General features: G+C 39.8%; 2 protein-coding genes across 5 annotated transcripts in view; one reads left to right on the forward strand and one right to left on the reverse strand.

The window, feature by feature from the left end:
- Nucleotides 1-3,725: 3,725 nt before the first annotated feature.
- Nucleotides 3,726-17,834, reverse strand: part of LOC120422478 (chitin synthase chs-2) — an 83,329-nt gene continuing 69,220 nt past the window's right edge. For 3 of the 4 annotated variants that reach the window (XM_052709672.1, XM_039585934.2, XM_052709670.1), the window contains 5 exons: nucleotides 16,472-17,796; nucleotides 15,723-15,899; nucleotides 5,272-5,475; nucleotides 4,843-5,208; nucleotides 3,726-4,778 (listed from right to left, as the gene is read on the reverse strand). In XM_052709672.1, the coding sequence (XP_052565632.1) occupies nucleotides 4,551-4,778; nucleotides 4,843-5,208; nucleotides 5,272-5,475; nucleotides 15,723-15,899; nucleotides 16,472-17,796 (2,300 nt within the window). In that variant the 3' untranslated portion in view covers nucleotides 3,726-4,550. Of the gene's footprint in view, nucleotides 4,779-4,842; nucleotides 5,209-5,271; nucleotides 5,476-15,722; nucleotides 15,900-16,235; nucleotides 16,413-16,471; nucleotides 17,797-17,834 lie in introns of all 4 variants that reach the window. The other variant, XM_052709671.1, reaches the window with a different exon arrangement.
- On the forward strand, nucleotides 8,620-9,498 carry LOC120422479 (uncharacterized). Its single transcript, XM_039585936.2, has one exon. It carries the CDS (start codon nucleotides 8,625-8,627, stop codon nucleotides 9,393-9,395), a length of 771 nt encoding a protein of 256 aa, XP_039441870.1. The 5' UTR covers nucleotides 8,620-8,624; the 3' UTR covers nucleotides 9,396-9,498.

Below are 17,834 nucleotides of genomic sequence, written 5' to 3' on the forward strand. Positions count from 1 at the left end.
ATTTGTATTCGGCATATATCCGCTTTAATTATTCTTATAAGGGAAAATTGTATAATTTTTTTATTTCACAGTTCCCCAAAATGCCTGGTGTTTTTAATATTTTCTATTTAATTTTATGTTTTTTTAAAGACTGGGTATTATATTTTTATTGAGGATTTTAAATTTGAATAAAAATATATCATCTTGAATTATTTTTCATCAAACACAGGAATCTGCGGCAAATCACGACAAACGTAACGAATTAAGACAGCTATTTAAGTCCAATTTACAAATTAAATGCTCTAAAATCTCCTGTACCTTCTCAGCCTGTAGTCCTGATTTTCTCAAGTTGGCGGTAGTAACTTAAAGATTATTAGTAAAATATGTTTTATGTTAAATAAGACAATCAAAACTTATCTGAAATTTTACATTGACTGGTATCATTTTATTTCTAGAGTTTTTGTTTTAAAGGGTCCGAAAAACATATGAAAGACTTATAGGACTTAAAAAAAAAATTTGGTTTTGTTGCCACTTCTCGTTTTTTTTACATTTTTAAAGAAAATTTTCAAGCTTTTCTAGTTATGGCATACAAAAAATATATAAAAGAAATATATTTTTAAAACACTTATTTAATTTGAATCACATTAAGATTGAAAATTATAGTTTTTTTGAAGCACAAGCAAAGAACAAAAAAAAAAACAATTTTTAATTCAAGTTATTTAAAAACTGTCGTCCTTGTTTGGATGGAAGTGTATACTGTTGCCAATTATTATTATTGATCTAATTTATGATTTTAAGTTTGAAAACGTATCAAATATTATGAAAACATCGATTTTATGACTGCTTCAAAAATTTCCCGGGATCCCGGGAATTCCCGGGATTTCAAAAATATTTTTCCCGTTTCCCGGGAATTTCAAAACCCGGGAAATTTGGACGCCCTAGTGAAATGTGATCCGTTCTCAGATGCTCTCTGCGGTAAACACAACCCTCGACAAGGAAAGTGCTTGGGGCATAATCTAATCACAAGATTTTTCAGCATGCTTTGGCTGCGTTTGTGTTAGATTAGATAAGATTAGATAAGTACTTAAACAATGGTGGTAAACTGACTTCCACGATTTGGACGAAACTTGGAGGGAACGTTCAGCTATCGATAGTTAACAGAAATCCCAAGATTGGTGCCGATTGGACCATCCCTCTTTTTTTGGCACCACCTGTTGAGTTCCCGGAGAACGGCTGGTGGTTCTGTGGAAACCAAACACCGCCCTCTTTTTTGACGATTTTCTAATGACTTGTTTATTCTTTAACTCGTAACTTTCCAACTGTGAGACCAAACGTGGGCCTAACATTGAATAAAAATATTTTTTTCGAAAAGATCGGAAAATTTTACGAGTGTTTCATGCATTAACATTGAAAATCGGACAATTAGTTGCTGAGATATCGTCATTAGAAAATGGTGGGTTGTTTTGGTGAGATTTAGAAAACTTCAATTTTCGTGTTTCTTTTTTTTAAAGCGGCTCCATCTCAGTAACCCGAGTTCCAATCTTCAATGTCTCTTAGACAATTTTATAGCAAATTTTCTGAACTTTAAAAAAAATATTTTTAGAAATTGTCACTCATGGTCACTATTTTAAAAAATCGAAAAACTGCAAATATTTCGCTAAAATCAAACTTTCGGTGGCTAAATCTTGAAAACGGAGCCCTTTATCAAAAAATCTGTAAAGTACTTTTCGATTGCAAATTCAATTTTGCATTTAAAAATAATGTCAAATTTGTTTTTGCATGAAATTTCGATTTTTTCCAAAAATCACTATTTTTTCAAAAATTCATAACTCGGCGGCAGATTTTTTGACCATGTTTCTCTATGGCTCAAAAGTTGCGGATTTTTGTCTCCTAAAACATATCAAAAAATATCGAAAATCAAAAAATATTTTGGGAAATTGAGTTTTAGTGAAAAAAAAAAATATTAAAAAATCTGCAATGTTTTTTTCCGTGTACCTATTTTTTCTCAAAAGTCCTCAACAATACCTACAACTTTGCCAGAAAATTTGTTCAGAATATTCACTCAAAAGTTACAGTTGTTTGAATATTTACATATAATTTTTGTATGGACAGCAGCCAAAATTGTATGGAGGCTTGTATGGGTGAACCAATGACGCAAAATACCTTATTTGGTGATAGGGAAGGCCCCCACAATGTTTGAGCCAAATCAAAAAATACAAATAAAATCCATTTCCGGTTTTGGTAAAGAATTGCTCAGGTAATAAAATTGCCTATTTGAGAAAAGTAGTAGTAAGTTTCAAAAATCTACCTTAACATTTGAAAAAGTCGTATGAAAACTTAAAATTTGCGTTTTGACCGTGTCTGGACCAAAGAGCCTATTGTCTGAAAATATTTTTATCGGATTCCTCGGAAAATTTCACATAACATTAAAAAAAATTGGCGATGTCGAACCGTACGTTTGCGGGATATGATTTTTTGAAAATAAAAACTGAGTTTTGCGACGCGCCACGTTTTAGTGAAAAAAGTTGATTTTTTGCCGATTTCGGCATTTTCCTTCTTTTGCGCGTAGCGCGTCGTAAAGCTCAGTTTTTATTTTCAAAAAATCATGTCTTGGAAACGTAAGGTTCGTCATCGCCAATTTGTTTATGATACCAAATTTTGCTCTTGTATAATCATAAGACAAGTTTTAAAGGGATCAGAAATACAAAAATTTGGCATTGATACCAGAGAAAGGTATTATTACGCATTTCCCTTGTTATTTACCCATGCTCGGGTTTGTCGTTCGAATAAGACAGAAAAAGTAAGTAGTTTTACGACGGAATTTCAAATTTGTTTTTGGAAATTGTGTGTGTCAGGATTTTTATTTCCAACAATCTTTTTTTTTTCTTGCAATTTTATTTCCCGTATCAAATTTTGTACCACATTGTTTTATCACGTTTCTTCCTCCCCTGTAGATTCAGAACTATATTGCTGTTTTAACATTCGTGTTCAAATTCAATCCAATTCAACGAATCATCTTTGCGGTTACCTTTACGGAGTTGGCCTGGCCGCTTTAACGTTTGTAATGTTTCAAAGCAATTTATTGCATTAGGGTACTGCAATTGTTAATAATGACAAGAGGATGCTAGGCGCTAATCAACCTAAGGCATTTTCCAGGATGTCTTTGAAAGACTGGCTGCGCTAGGGTTAGATTAGATTAGAGATATTTTTATTATTTTTAGTTCAAAACACGAATGACGGTGAAATATAATAGAATTTACACAGTGTACAAATAGGCCAACTTCACGATGATTGGTGTTTCAGGAATATTGTTAGATATGATAATGTTCATATTAATATCACTCCAGCTCTCATGGATTCAATCAAAGGTATGTAGTAGATTCCAATTCAAATCCAGTCGAATACGGTTAGGGTCGATGAAGGCCGTTGATCGGCGGTTGGACTCATAATCCAAAGGTTGTCAGTTCAAATCCCGAGATGGATGGGATCCATGGTGCTAAAAGAGGTTTGGGTTCTGTCCCCACTCAAGCCTTCGGACGTCTAGGGCCGAGCAGGAATCTGGCAATAGCGGCCAAGACCTGTGGGGCCGCGCGAATGGTGGTTTCGCTTTCTCCGTGATCTCAGCAATCGACATAAAACAGTCGCGAGTTTGGCAGCAGGTCATGGATTGTCTGATCACATAAGAAAGGTTAAAAAGTAAAGTTGATCGTTAAACATTTCTTTCAATAAATCAAACACATCTTAACTAAATGTAAAAATGTAAAATAAGTCTATCAAGTTTATTCCATCAGTTTGTATATCGTACTAAGATTTACATTGGAAGAAATTGGACGGCTTCTTCATCATTCTTCTTCTCATCGCAAAACATAATTGATCTAACGAGTAGTTTGGAAAAGAATAAATCGAGTAACTAACTATTCGCAAACACAGGAGGTAAAATCATGCAGAGAACGAAGCATATTTACAATAAAATTTTGTGACGATCGATTGCGCCTGCTTGGGAGAGGGGGGGGAGGTGGGGCCTAAAATTGATTTTATTCTCTAGCAAATAAATATGCATTAGGCGACTCGAAATCAAAGTTGTTTACAATTTTGAACTCTGTTTTGTTTTGTGTTTTTTTTTTTCGATTCGAAACAGGAAATTAGTTTTTTTTTCTGGTTATTTGATTTTGTGCGTTGATTTTCCTCGTGCTTAATGCTACGTTAGTGCGTTTTTATGATCTATTGAGTATTGAATCTTCGTTTTGTTTTGCTGATTGCGACGATGAGTATATCAGTTTAGGGGAGGGCAGTTTTCAGTTGACATTGCTCTTAATCTTAGAGTTTCACAATAAAAAAGAGTAGTTGGTAGTAGTACTTAATATCGGCAGTTATTGGATTGCTTTTCACTCGCTCGAGTTGGGGAGAATCTCTGTCTGTGTGTTTGAATTATGCTATAAATTAACGTCTGGATTGATTCCATCACTTGGTGCCTAATCGCTAAGCGTCACACATTCTGACTCGTCGTCGTCGTCCAGGATCACGTGGTTCGTCGTGGCCCCGATGCTGGTCAGGGAGGTGGCCCGGTTTTGTCACAGCCGCCCGTTGCTGTTGCTCCAGGTGACCTGGTTGCGCGGCTGCAGCCGCAGCGAGTTGCGGTCGTCATCCTCGATGACCGGTTCGTACGCCTGGTTGAGCTGGCCGGTCACGCCGTAAATGTCCCCGCCACCGCCGGGACCACCGTTCACGTTGAAGATGTCCTTCACGCTCACGCCGGCGTTCGAAATCCGCACCGGCCGAGGTGGCGCGTTGTTGTTGGTCTGTGGGAAGAAAAATAGCGTTCGTCAAAGTCTTAAAGTTGAAGTCCCCCAAGTCAACACTCACATTATTCACCACGCCGGTGATGCCGTACTCGTTGTTCGCGCCCAGCGTCTGCATCTGGGACTTGCGCCGTTCGGCCATCACCGAGTTCTTGCGCACCTCCAGCGCCCGGATCGTCTCCCGGCGCATGGTCATGCGGCGCGTCAGGATGGGCGTGCCGCTGTTGTTCTCGTCCGCCGTCAGCTTCAGGAAGCGCTTCTTGAAGGCCACGTCCAGCGTGCCGATCTGGCGCCGCGGTTGGCGCGCCTTCTCCAGGTTCTGGATGGTGCGCCGGCGGGCGATCCGGTCCGGTCCGCTGCCCGAGTCGTTGTCGTAGTCGCCGTCGATGCCCTGCAACCTCTGGAGATTCTTGACGATCTCCACCGCGTGCTGTGCAAAGAGTTGAGAGAGTTGTTACAGCATGTTTCAAGTCAACCCTCTTCCCGATCATACCTTATCTATTAGAGCATCCTGCGAGAGCTCCTCGGGCTTCTTGTTGCAGCCCCAGTTGAGCTCGGTCGAGGCCAGGATGTGGGACAGCGTGCCGAACCGATGGCCCATCATGGCCGTGAACTGGATCACCAGGATGAGCGCGAAGAAGAACACAAACACGAGACCGATCGGCTCCAGCTGCAGGTACTCTTTGGAGATGTGGACCTGCGTCGCGCCGGATGGGTGGCGTTAGGTTGAAACGAAAAGAGGGGGGAGCGTTAGAAGGAAACGTTTGTGCGGGGGGCGGTTTCTCACGCTACACCGTTAGAGCGTTAGCGTTAGGTGAGTTTGGTTTAGCACAGTCACAATCCCGGGCACTTAAGAGCTAACGGACGGATGCACATGCACATGTACCCTTTGTTTTTGGGGACAGGAAAGAGGGTGGGGGCTGGGTGTTAGGGGAGACACATGATTTGTTTGACTTTTGAAGAGGATTGTTAAAAACAACAAAACGTTTTGACATTTGACTTTTAGTCACGCGCAGAGAGGATTTCAGCTTTATTTTTGTTAATCTTGAGCAACCTTGATCTAAGACTGCTTAAGTACAAAAAAAATCTGTTGAGTAACAAACTTGTTGCACAGTAGTTGCAACTCTTTTAAGCCGAGTTTGGGAAGGGGGAAAGGGAACAAATAACATAAAAACGATGTTTTACCATGTGTGTTTTAAAGTCAGTTCAAGTATTTGTGGTTATTTCCGTCAAAAAAATCTCCCAGTAAGTCGCATTGAAAGTAGACTGTAGTCAGATGTGCACGGGTCACATTGCACCACTGAGGTTATGGTTGCAAGCATTGGGGTATCATTTCGTAAAAGTGGTCGATGCAGTTTGCAGGTGATTGGTTGGCAGTTGTAAGCCATGCGGGTTTGTTTTTTTTTTTTTTTTTGTGTAAGGAAGACCCTTTCCGCGTGCGAAGACATGCAAGTTGCTGGGCGCTGGGGTTTAATGAGGTTGATATGTGCACTTTGAATCGATTTATAATTTTATAATTCACCATGCTTTTTTATTCATTGAAATATTTATATTTATCGTCTATATTGTTTTAAAACCATTTAAGAAAAAATACTGATTTTACACTATTGTTTCACACTATTGATAAGCATATGAATGTGCAAATTAATTGAATAACATCACTGTATTGTATTGATAAAAGAAACGTGTTTGATTACAAAAACAACTTATGTTTCAAATTTGTTAACCATGTTTTACGGGTTCACTTACAATATTTCAATCCGTTGTATGGTTGGTATTCATACTTCATTATAATGTTCATAGGGTAGAGGACGCAGTTTTCGCCCACCTACTGGATTTAATCTGTATTTAGCAAACTTATACCATTTTTTGGTTGAATTTATTGTGCAGATTTACATATTCATTCATTTCTAGCTTTAATTGAAACTTTCCTAATGAATTTCTATTGTTTATCAAGTTTCTATAAGCACTTTAAAAAAGTCGTTCTAGAGCCGCCATATTTTTTGTCAATTTCGACTACAGCGGGTAATAATGTTAATGAAGGGAAACAACTTATTTTGTCCGAAAATATTTAATGTAAAAGAATAATTCATTGCTTCACTGTTTGTCTGAATTTCATGAAAATCTAGTGATTTACCTATTTTAAAAGATCACCAAAGGTTATTTCAATAAAATACATTGGGAGATTTCAGGGGTTATGAAAAAACATGAGATCCAATTTTCGCCCCGGGCGAAATCTAGTTTGGTGTTTTCAGATGAAACAAGATGGCTTATTTGAGCCTAAGGAATCGATTGACAATATTTCATCAAAATAAAAAAAATACAATGAAAAACAGTTGGTGAAAGCCTAGTTTCGATCAGCGAAGAAAAAAAAACTAATAAAACTAGCTTATAAAAATTGGATTTTATGTGTTTTCCTTATAGTATACGTCAAATTAAATTCAAAAATGCTAAAAAGTCAAAATCGTCAAAAAATGACATGGAACAATTATGCGTAAAACGGCAGTACAACTTTGCCGAAGAAACCAAAACCTCAAGAATTTTTTTTCGACTATTCATAAATTTGTATGACCAGGTCGCAAAATTGTATGGAGCCTTAAGAAAAAACTTATGATGCAAAATGAAGCCTTTTTGCATAGACATAGTCTTTGAACTTTGACAAAGTCTGATTCTTTGACAAGGTCTGATCCAAATAAAAAATACAAAATTGAAATTCTCGAAGAAAAACTTCCGAAGTTCTAGAAAATTACTTAATCATAAGCTATTCTATTTTTTTGTGCAAAATGTAGCCATTTTATCGCTAGATAAAACAATTATTAACCGAAGCTCAGCAAAAAAATGAGCTTATATAGTGCTATTTGTTATACTTACACTGATACAAATTCTGTAAGCTAATCTGTTAAAAATGTTGACAAATTTGTCTGCGTTCGGAAGTCGAGAGGGGGTCTTCCAACAACAAACTCCAGGCGAGTACTCTGAGTCAACAGTTTTTTCTTCTCCTGACAATCCCTTGGCTTGCAGCCCTCCACGACACTTGACCATCTATTACCAGAACATTCGCGGCATGCGAACAAAGACGGAGAAACTGCGCCTCGCCTTGATGTCCAGTGACTACGACGTAGTGGTTCTCACCGAAACCTGGTTGCACGGCAGTATTCTGGACTCGGAGTTCTCCGCGAACTACAAGATCTTCCGACTCGACCGAAACACCGCCACGTCCAGCGCAGCTCGTGGAGGAGGAGCACTTGTTGCTGTCAAAAGCGACCTTGGAGCTAGGGAGGTAGAATTGGCTAACTGCGAACGGTTGGAGCAGTCAACGGTTCGCATCAACTTCCATTCCTTCTCTCTCTTCGTTTGCGGGATTTACGTCCGACCACGCACCACTCCCGACGTGTACACCTTGCATGCTGAATCCGTCCAGCAAATTCTCGAAAAAGCAACGGATCAAGACGTGGTGGTTGTTGTCGGGGACTACAACCTTCCGGATCTCGTCTGGGTCTTCGATGAAGACGTCGGTGGCTTTCTCCCCGCGAACGCGTCGTCCGATGCAGAGGTGGCTCTCACCGAGTCCTTCCTGGCCAGCGGGCTGGTACAAATAAACTTCCTGCTGAACAACTCCAACCGCTTACTAGATCTCGCCTTTGTGAATGACGCTGCGGCCTTTGAGCTGTTACAGCCCCCGAACTCACTCTTACCGATAGACGCCCCGCATCCTCCATTCGTTCTGAGATTTGCGCGCACACACCTGCTTCCGAATCTATCGATCCGGTTGCTGAGGAGTTCGATTTCAAACGTTGCAACTTTGAAACGCTGAATTCAAGGCTAGAAGCTGTTGATTGGAGTACGATGGACACAGCGGGCTCACTGGACGACGCCGTGACAGAGTTCTACGACCAGCTGCTGAACGTGTTACGCGACACAGTGCCAGTTCGAGCCAGGCGATTTCGTTGCCCTTCCAGGACGCCGCCGTGGTGGAACTCGCAGCTTCGGAACTTACGCAACCAACTGCGGAAGGCACGTAAGCGGTTCGTGAATCGAAGCTCGTGGGGAAACAAGGTCACACTCTCGTACCTCGAAACTGAGTTTGCTGAGCAACAGGTTACGAGCTACCAGAATTATATCGCAGGAGTTCAGGACAATCTCCAGTCTAACCCGAAGAATTTCTGGTCGTATGTCAAGGAGAGGAAGCAGGTGGGAGAAATACCAACAGATGTGTCGTATCGCGAGGAAAAATCGACTTCTCCGGAGGCAGCCGCAAACCTATTTGCACGGTTTTTCGAAACCGTTCACAGCTCGCAAGACCCCACGGTTCCCCCAGAGCAGCTAAACGAACTAGCAACCTACAACATTAACCTTCCGCTGCTCACAGTCTCGGTTGCGGAAGTAAAGAAGGCTCTTGGCTCGGTGGATGCAGCAAAAGGCCCTGGACCGGACCGGATCCCTCCATCTGTCGTCAAGACAGCTGCAGCTCGCTTGCCCGTCCCGTCACAAGCATTTTCAACCGCTCGCTCTCCGAAGGTGCTTTCCCGTCGGAGTGGAAGGTCGCCTCAATTACCCCGATCCACAAATCGGGGAGTCGCGCCAAAGTTGAGAACTACCGTTCGATCTCAATTCTGAGCTGTTTGGCAAAAGTATTGGAAAAGTTGCTTGTTGACCACATCTACCCGTCCGTGAAAAACATCATCTCGGAATACCAGCACGGCTTCATGAAACAGCGATCTACGACGTCCAACCTGATGGCGTACACGAACTGGATAATCCGGAGGATGGAGAAGCGTCAACAAGTTGATGCCGTCTACATTGATTTCGCCAAGGCCTTCGATCGAGTCCCCCACAAGCTATCTATCGCCAAACTAACAGCGCTTGGCCTGCCGGACTGGGTTACTCGTTGGCTCAACTCGTACCTGGTCAACCGTTCCGCCTATGTGAAGATCGCTGGTTCTCTCTCGACCTGCTACGAAATACCTTCCGGCGTCCCGCAAGGAAGCCACCTTGGCCCGTTGATTTTCGTGCTGTTCATCAACGACCTGTGTTCCCGTCTCCAGCCATGCAAGCTGCTGTACGCCGATGACCTCAAAATATTCCGGCGAATTGGAGATTCTGACGACGTCCGTGCTCTCCAGGAAGACATCAACGTGCTGCTTCGCTGGTGCGTTCAGAACGGAATGGAAGTGAACGAGAAAAAGTGCAAGCTGATCTCGTTCTACAGGATTCGGAGCCCAAATCTTGCGGAGTACAACATGGGCCGATCCACACTCGAACGCGTTCACTCCATCGTGGACTTGGGCGTCACGATTGACTGCAAGATGGAATTCAACCAGCACGTCTCCATCTCCGTGGCCAAATCGTACGCTATGCTCGGTTTCCTTCGAAGAAATGCTGCTGGTTTCACCGACGTGAGGGTCCTCAAAACGCTGTACTTCTCGCTAGTTCGCAGTGTGTTGGAGTACGCCGTACCGGTGTGGGCGCCGTATTACGCCGTCCATCAGCAGAAGATCGAGAGTATCCAGCGTCGGTTCGTAAGGTTTGCAGCTCGAGTGTTGCCCTGGAACGACCCTGTGACGCTGGCACCCTACACGAACCTGTGCGCTCTGGTCGGCCTGCCAACACTCCAACACAGAAGAGTTCTCCTTCAACGACTGTTTGTGTTTGACGTCTTGCGGAACAACATCGACTGCAGTGACCTACTCGAAGAAGTCCACATCCGAGTTCCCTCAAGAGAACTTCGGAACCATCAGCTTCTCGACATACCAAGACACACGGCGAACTACGGACACCACAACCCTCTTGACGCCTGCTGTAGAAAGTTCAATCACTCGACTATTTTGGAAAATTTTGACTTTAATGTGTGTAAATCTATGTTTAGAAGTAGAATTTTGTTGCTTAGTTAGTAAGAAACCCTAAAGTCTGCAAAGATGATAAATAAATAAAAGAACAGACAACATAGAATTACCGGATCAGCTTACAGGATTTCTATCCGTGTACAGGGTTGTTACGGGAAAGTCGAAAAAAAATCCGCGCCAAATCCGCGCCGACCGAAACCTCAATCCGCGCGAAATCCGCGCCATATGAAAAAAATTGGGACCAACATTCAAGAAATGTTATTTCCAAAGAAAAAACTAATAAAGAAAGTATTTTATTAAAAAATATGAAACTCGTTTTATGTTTGAAGGAATGAAAGCAAAAAATTCTTTTAAAAAATACCTCAAGAGACATCAAGAAAAGTGTCAACAAAAAAAATCTTTTTGCAAATCAGAGGGACACTAACAACAATTTTGACCCATAAAAACAAAATAAAAAATTATAACACCAAAATAAACCAAAATTTAAAATCTCATAAAAGAAAATTAACTCAAAAATAACAGCGCAGTAAAACAAAATCTAAAATTTTAATATGATTTGAAACTTAGAAAATCGAAATTCAAAAAAATTCAAAATCAATAAAATTTAATACAGATTGTATTCCCATCCTCCAAAATTTTATTCCGAAACAAAATTGCATTACCAATAATTATGAACAATTTATCGATTCAGAAAATTAAAGAATTTAAGAAAGTAATATACGCCTGGTTCGATCCCAGACCGGTCCACTGTGCATTTTTCGAGACGAGAATTGTCCTGACACGTCTTTTCCTTCCGGAAGGGAAGTAAATGAGACCCGACTAACCTAAAAAAGGTTAGTCGTTAGACTCAGTCAGTCCAGGTGTAGAGTCGCTCCTGGGTCCTATCAGCCTCCGGAGGAGTCGCAGGTAGGACAGTTGGACAAACACTCCAAAGGTCGACAGTTCGAATCCCCGGGTAGGAAGGAAAGCTAAGGTGTTAAAAAGAGGGTTTGCAATTGCCCTCAACAATCAATCTTTCCGAACACCTAGTTTTCGATAGAATCTCGCAATCGAGAACCGCCAATGCATGGCTGTAGAGCGAATAATTTTATTTTTTTTGAGAAAGTAGAATTTAAGAATTTAAGAATTTAAGAATTTAAGAATTTAAGAATTTAAGAATTTAAGAATTTAAGAATTTAAGAATTTAAGAATTTAAGAATTTAATAATTTAAGAATTTAAGAATATAAGAATTTTAAAATTAAAGAATTTAAGAATTTAAGAATTTAAGAATTTAAGAATTTAAGAATTTAAGAATTTAAGAATTTAAGAATTTAAGAATATCGGGAATTTCGGATTTCGGAATTCATAATTTTGGAATTTCGGACTTATCTGAATTTGGAATTTTGAATTTCGGATTTCGGAATTGGAATTTTTGAATTTCGGAATTTCGGATTTAAATTTTAGAATATAAGATTTATTTATAATTTGAGATTTTTGAATATAATCCCGTTATTTTATGTTTGGCAAAATGTTTTTAAATTTAATATTTTTTAGTTTCAATTTTATTTTTTTAATTTTTTAATTTGCATTTTCTTTAAATTTTGAATTTTCGATTTCTTTTAGGTTTTTGGAGTTTTTGGAATTCTTTAAATTAAATTTAAGAAAATCGAAATTTTTTTTTAATCGAATTTTAATTTTTTAACTGTTTCGAATATTGAAATTTTAATTTTGACTGAAGGATAATTAATTTTTTTAAATGTTCAGATTCTTTTTATTTTTTTGCCAAGAAAGTTAAAATTTAAAAAATATTTCTACGGTAAATCCAAACTAAAATCCAAATGCATATTGAATAAATCCACTATAAAAATTAAAATAAATAAGGTTAAAAAAACAATACTTATCAAAACCTCAAAAAATTAACTATCAAAGCCTATTATTAAGAATGATTTAAGATATAATAATTATCACGGCGTGTTTTTTCTAAGCAACCTTATCATAAACATTAGTCATCGCCACTTTCCAAATGTGTCCTAATAGGAATTTTCTCTAGCTGTCCCATGCTTCTAAAAGCGAAATGTTTCATCGGGAAATTTCTGAGAAATCTTTATTTTAAGGTTTTGGATTTTAATTCCTTATTATTTATTGGAAACTCTATACTAACAGTTCAGAAAACTTATCAAATGATGTGTTTCATGAGTAAATGAAGAAACAACTTTGTAGAAGGTTGCAAACCGCTAAACATTTTGAAAATTATGTTTTGTCTTAGTTTTTTAATAAATGGGATTTATTCAGAAATTAAAATCATAAAACAGTGTAAAAATGTATTTTTTACAAGAATTTTTTGATAATTACATATTTTTTGTGTACAAATTTCACGTGTCTACTCTGATTTAGCTTGTTCAACCAAAACTTTGGCAGGTTTGTGATTGTTAATGGTATTATTGAATTTCAATGAACAAATTTGATATTTTCTTAAGCAAACATTAACCAGGAACACAAATACAAATATGATTTGAAATCGAAAATGTACTAATATTACTGTAGCAAGCTTCAAAAGTCATATTTTCATGAGTATAAAATAAAGATAAAATTTTATAAAATGTTTTCTGTAGAAAATGCACTTAAAAGTTGCAATAAAACTCGAGTCTTCCAATTCAGAATTCTGAAAACACCGTCACAAACATTTATTTTTGTTTGAACAAAAATTAAATAGTATTTTAACAAAAAAAATCTAACAGAAACTTTCCCTCCAAACTATTTGAACAAAAATCAAGACATATATATTTTTTTAGGATGAGATTGAAAATGAAAGTCTTATAAACTTCTAAAATATTGCTAATTCCTTGATAATTTAATACAAAAAACTGAAACAATCATTTCATACTAATGAAAAGTATTTCTCCTAAAGCTAGCAACAGTAATTTGCAGTATAATTTCGAGTATAAAACATGTTTTGTATCCATGCAACTAGTTAGTGTTTGATTAAGGAAATATGATATTTATTCATAAAAATCTTGTAATACCCTATCAATCTCAAACCTGTAGAAATTTCGGTTGTATCAGCTAATTCCAAGCTGAATCAGAGCAGACCGGTGTTATTTGTACACAACAAGTAGTTAAGCACTGCCTTAAAGGAGCTCTGGCTCACTGGCACGTGCTGCAGTATTTATGAAAAATGTAAAGATCGATGAAAAGATGAGAGGGCATGTAGCCCTACTCCATAAAAAAAGAAATAATCAGAATATCAGAATATGAAAAATAAGACAAACCGAGCCTAACTCCGAATGGAGTAGGTGAATGTTCCAACTTCCAGTTGGATGTGCGTAATTCGGTCTTTATATATAAAAAAAAAAAAATTATGTAATAATCTATTTGTTCTTGTAAAAATAATATTTCAATACGGTTTTATTATTTTATTATTTGAATAAATCCCACATATTCAAAAATTCGGTTGAAACTTAATTCTCAAAATGTTTAGCGGTTTCCAACCTTCTACAAAGTTGTTTCTTGCCTTATTTTGCTCATTTTGGTCAGTAAAATACACATGAAACACATCATTTGTTTCCTGGACTGTTATTTAAAAGTTTCCAATAAATGATCAAGGATTTTAAAAGAAAAAAACTTAAAATAGAGATATCTCAGAAATTTCCCGATGAAACATTTTTCTCTTAGAAGCATTGGAAAGCTGAGAAAATTTCCTATAAGACACTTTTGAAAGTAGTGATGACTATTTTTTTCTCCTTAAGGTTGCCCAGAAAACACGCCGTGATTATATTTAAGAAATTCTCAGCCGTACATTTAAAAAATAATCTCTACATAATCTTCATATTAATTTTTCGACGGTTCTTATTAAGAAAATACAAACAAACATTTTCAGAAAAAAAATCTATTAATAAGAAATTGGAATTGCACTCAACGAAAAAAAAAACAAATTCTCGTTATTCTTGATATTATTTTTCTTAATACATAACTTGAAAGTAATTTTATCTATTTATCTATTTATTCATCAAAATTGCCATCCGCGCGAAATCCGCGCCTGAGCAAAATTAGTCAGCAAATCCGCGCCAAATCCGCGCGAAACGCGCCATCCGCGCGAAACGCGCCATCCGCGCGATCCGCGCCGTCCGTAACAACCCTGCGTGTAGTATTAATCAAAATGCGTGACATTTGAAACATTGAAATACAGTCCAGACTCGATTATCCGAACGCCTCGGAAAAAAATCACTTCGAATATTCGAATTTTTGGATAATCGAATCCCTTTTTTTTTCGTTTTCTTATTTTAGATTGCTCAGCTTTAGTATGACCATCCAACTACTCTAGTGATTTAGAATTTTTAAATGCAAGATGTTGGCCAAAATGGCGGCGATGAAATATTAAAAAAAATGCATTATGTAATTTTTAAAGCAATCAACTATTCAAATTTGACTAACTTTGGATAATCGAGGCTTCGGATAATCGAGTCTGGACTGTACAATACAAAAAGCATTTTACATATCGTCGTGATATGGTGATAAATTTTTAATTTCGGCTTGATACTGTTTTGGGCATAATATACGGTTTTAAAGATCCTTTACATCTTTGTAAGGATTTCTAAGGATTACTACAAAAAGAGCGAAACGGATTGCAAATTTAGTTTTTTTTTTCGTGCACACATATGAACAATTTGGACGTAAACCTAGGTGTTAATCACGGACATCCCTGAGTGTGGGGAACCCCGCCTTCGGGAGTACATTCAGAACCTGGTTATTGCTCCGGACACCAAAACCACCCGCCGGTACAGTCAACGGGGTAAGATCATGCCTTATGTTTACGCTCCACATTTAAACGACAAGACACATTAGAGTTAGCGCCGGGAGGGGCCAAAAACCATTGGGGGGTAAAGTTGGGACGACCACGTTGAGAAACCTTTGAACCTTGTGGTGGAGGGTTTGGTTGAGGTGGTGGTGGTGAATTGTGAAGAAGAGTTTTTATTCGAGTAAGAAGTTGGTGTGGTTGCAGTGGTGAAGGGTTGTTTTTTTTGTTGTTGTTGGTGGAACATTGATTGGATATTAGCTTGTAAAAATGTGGAGGTTGAAGGAAGGTAGAGAAGAAATATATAAAATACGAAATTGGTAGCAAACCTCGGCTGTCACTTCGTCATAGGTAATGTTGGTTTTGACGCCCAACGGCCAGATGATGTGCAACTTGTCTTTGTTCAACTGTAGCAAGAACACGATCAGTACGAACAGTGCGTTGAACATGAAGAACGCAAACACCGACTTGTTACGCAACTCGATCAGGTCGGACGCGATTCGCGCCTGTTTGATTGGCGTTTTGGATTTGATGTGATCGTCGTTTTTTTTTGGTTGTTGGTTGTTGTAGTGGTGTGTGATCGTTCGAGTCATAATTTTGAGTAGATTTTGCGCCGAAAGAACGTTGTTTTTGGGGGTTTCGATTGGTTTCATAATAACGGTAGATAAAAAAGAGAAAAGAAAAGAAGAAAAAAAAAACAGATTAACATCTGTCGAAGCGGGAGACATTCGAGGCGCGGTACGATCGTCAGGGACTGCTTGAGGTTGCGGAGGGGGTGCTCTTCCGTTGGGGACGATCGTGACCAGGCGCACACGGCTCGAATGTCTCCCGGTTGGCGTTACCTCTTGCGTGGCTTCGTCGTAGGTAATGTTTGTTTTGACGCCCAGTGGCCACTTGACGTGGATATTGTCCTTGTTCAGCTGAAGCAAGAACACGATCAGTACGAAGAGAGCGTTGATCATGATGAATCCGAACACGGACGAATCACGCAGCTCTTTCAGATCGTGGGCGATACGTGCCTGTGGAATGGAGTAAGATCAGTAATTTGTGATGAGATCGTCAGCGATCAGCAACCCACCTGTTCTTCCTTGTTCTGGTCGATCGGGTACAGATACTGGTCGATCAAGTCCTTCCAGAACTGGATCTCGGTGCTGGAGATGAAGTCCACTTCGCCCTTCCGCAGGTCCGGGTCCTCGATCCAGTAGGGGTTCGTCAGGAAATCACGTTCGTTGCGCTGCAGCGTCGAGGTCTCCGAGTCCGACTCGACGTCTTCGTCCTCCGTATCTTCCGCCACGGATCCCAGGTGGTGATCCTTGGAGCCGGCCGAGGCAGTACGTTTGCGGGTGTGATGTCCGTGCGGATCGATGTGCTTCTCCAGGTTGTCAATCTTCTTCTGGATTGCGTCGAGGGCTTCTCCGATGTGCAACAGTTGGGTCTTTTCGTCGGTGGTCTTGCCATGAGTGCAGAGGAGACAGCGGAACAGGCCGGCGATGGATACCTCGATCGAGCCTTCTTCGTCGGCGTTTGAGCCGGCTCCTCCTTGCAGGAATCCGAGCAGAGACTTTTGCTTGACTCGTTTAGACGCTTCTTCGGCTTCCTTTTTCTCCTGTTCCATTTCCTTTTTGGTCTTCTTCGCGACAACCTCTCGAGTTCCCCAGGAGACGACGTTCAGGTTGATGATCGAGTACAGGATCAACAGCAAGTACATAGATGGGATGGACAGCAGGTAGATCAAGCCGGACGCGATACACCAAAACTCTTGCGGATGGAGACAGGCTGCTATAAAGAATGACCCTGTCATTGCTATCAAGAAGATTGCCGAAGGACTGCCGATTCCGTCCTCGCCCAGCTGTAACGCGGTACCGACAATAACTGCCATCATGATCAGTGCGTAAACGGTTGATAATATCTGTGCCAGCAAGAGTTGTATGTTCGATTTGCACGTGAAGCAGACTAACATAAAGAGCAAGATCGGAATGATGTTGTAGTAGAACGAGGTCCAGTTGTCAATCTTGAACGCGGCGACGAAAGCTCCCACCAACATAAGGAAGATCGTTCCGGGACCGAGGATGGTACCACCCATCAACATCATCTGGTAGAAGATGTACAGCAGCGAAATGTTGTCGTTGATCTTGATCGTGCGCTTGTAGTCCATCAGTAGATCCATAATGTTGGCAATGGTGGACGGAACCCAGCGACGACGCTGGTTGTAGAACTCGTTGAAACCCTCCGGACAGTGAGTGTATGCATCGGACGCAGCCGAGTACTCGACACGGTATCCTCGTTGCAGCAGCAGCGTACACAACCAACGATCCTCGCCCTGATCGTACTGCACGTAGTGACGGGCCTCATCCGAACGTGTCGTGTACTTGCGCATTACGTTGTCGTCCATCAGACCCTTACCTGTCAAAGAAACACAACCATGATCATTCGACCCCAAC

This window comes from Culex pipiens, chromosome 3, assembly GCF_016801865.2.
Source record: "Culex pipiens pallens isolate TS chromosome 3, TS_CPP_V2, whole genome shotgun sequence".
NCBI classification, from domain to species: domain Eukaryota; kingdom Metazoa; phylum Arthropoda; class Insecta; order Diptera; family Culicidae; genus Culex; species Culex pipiens.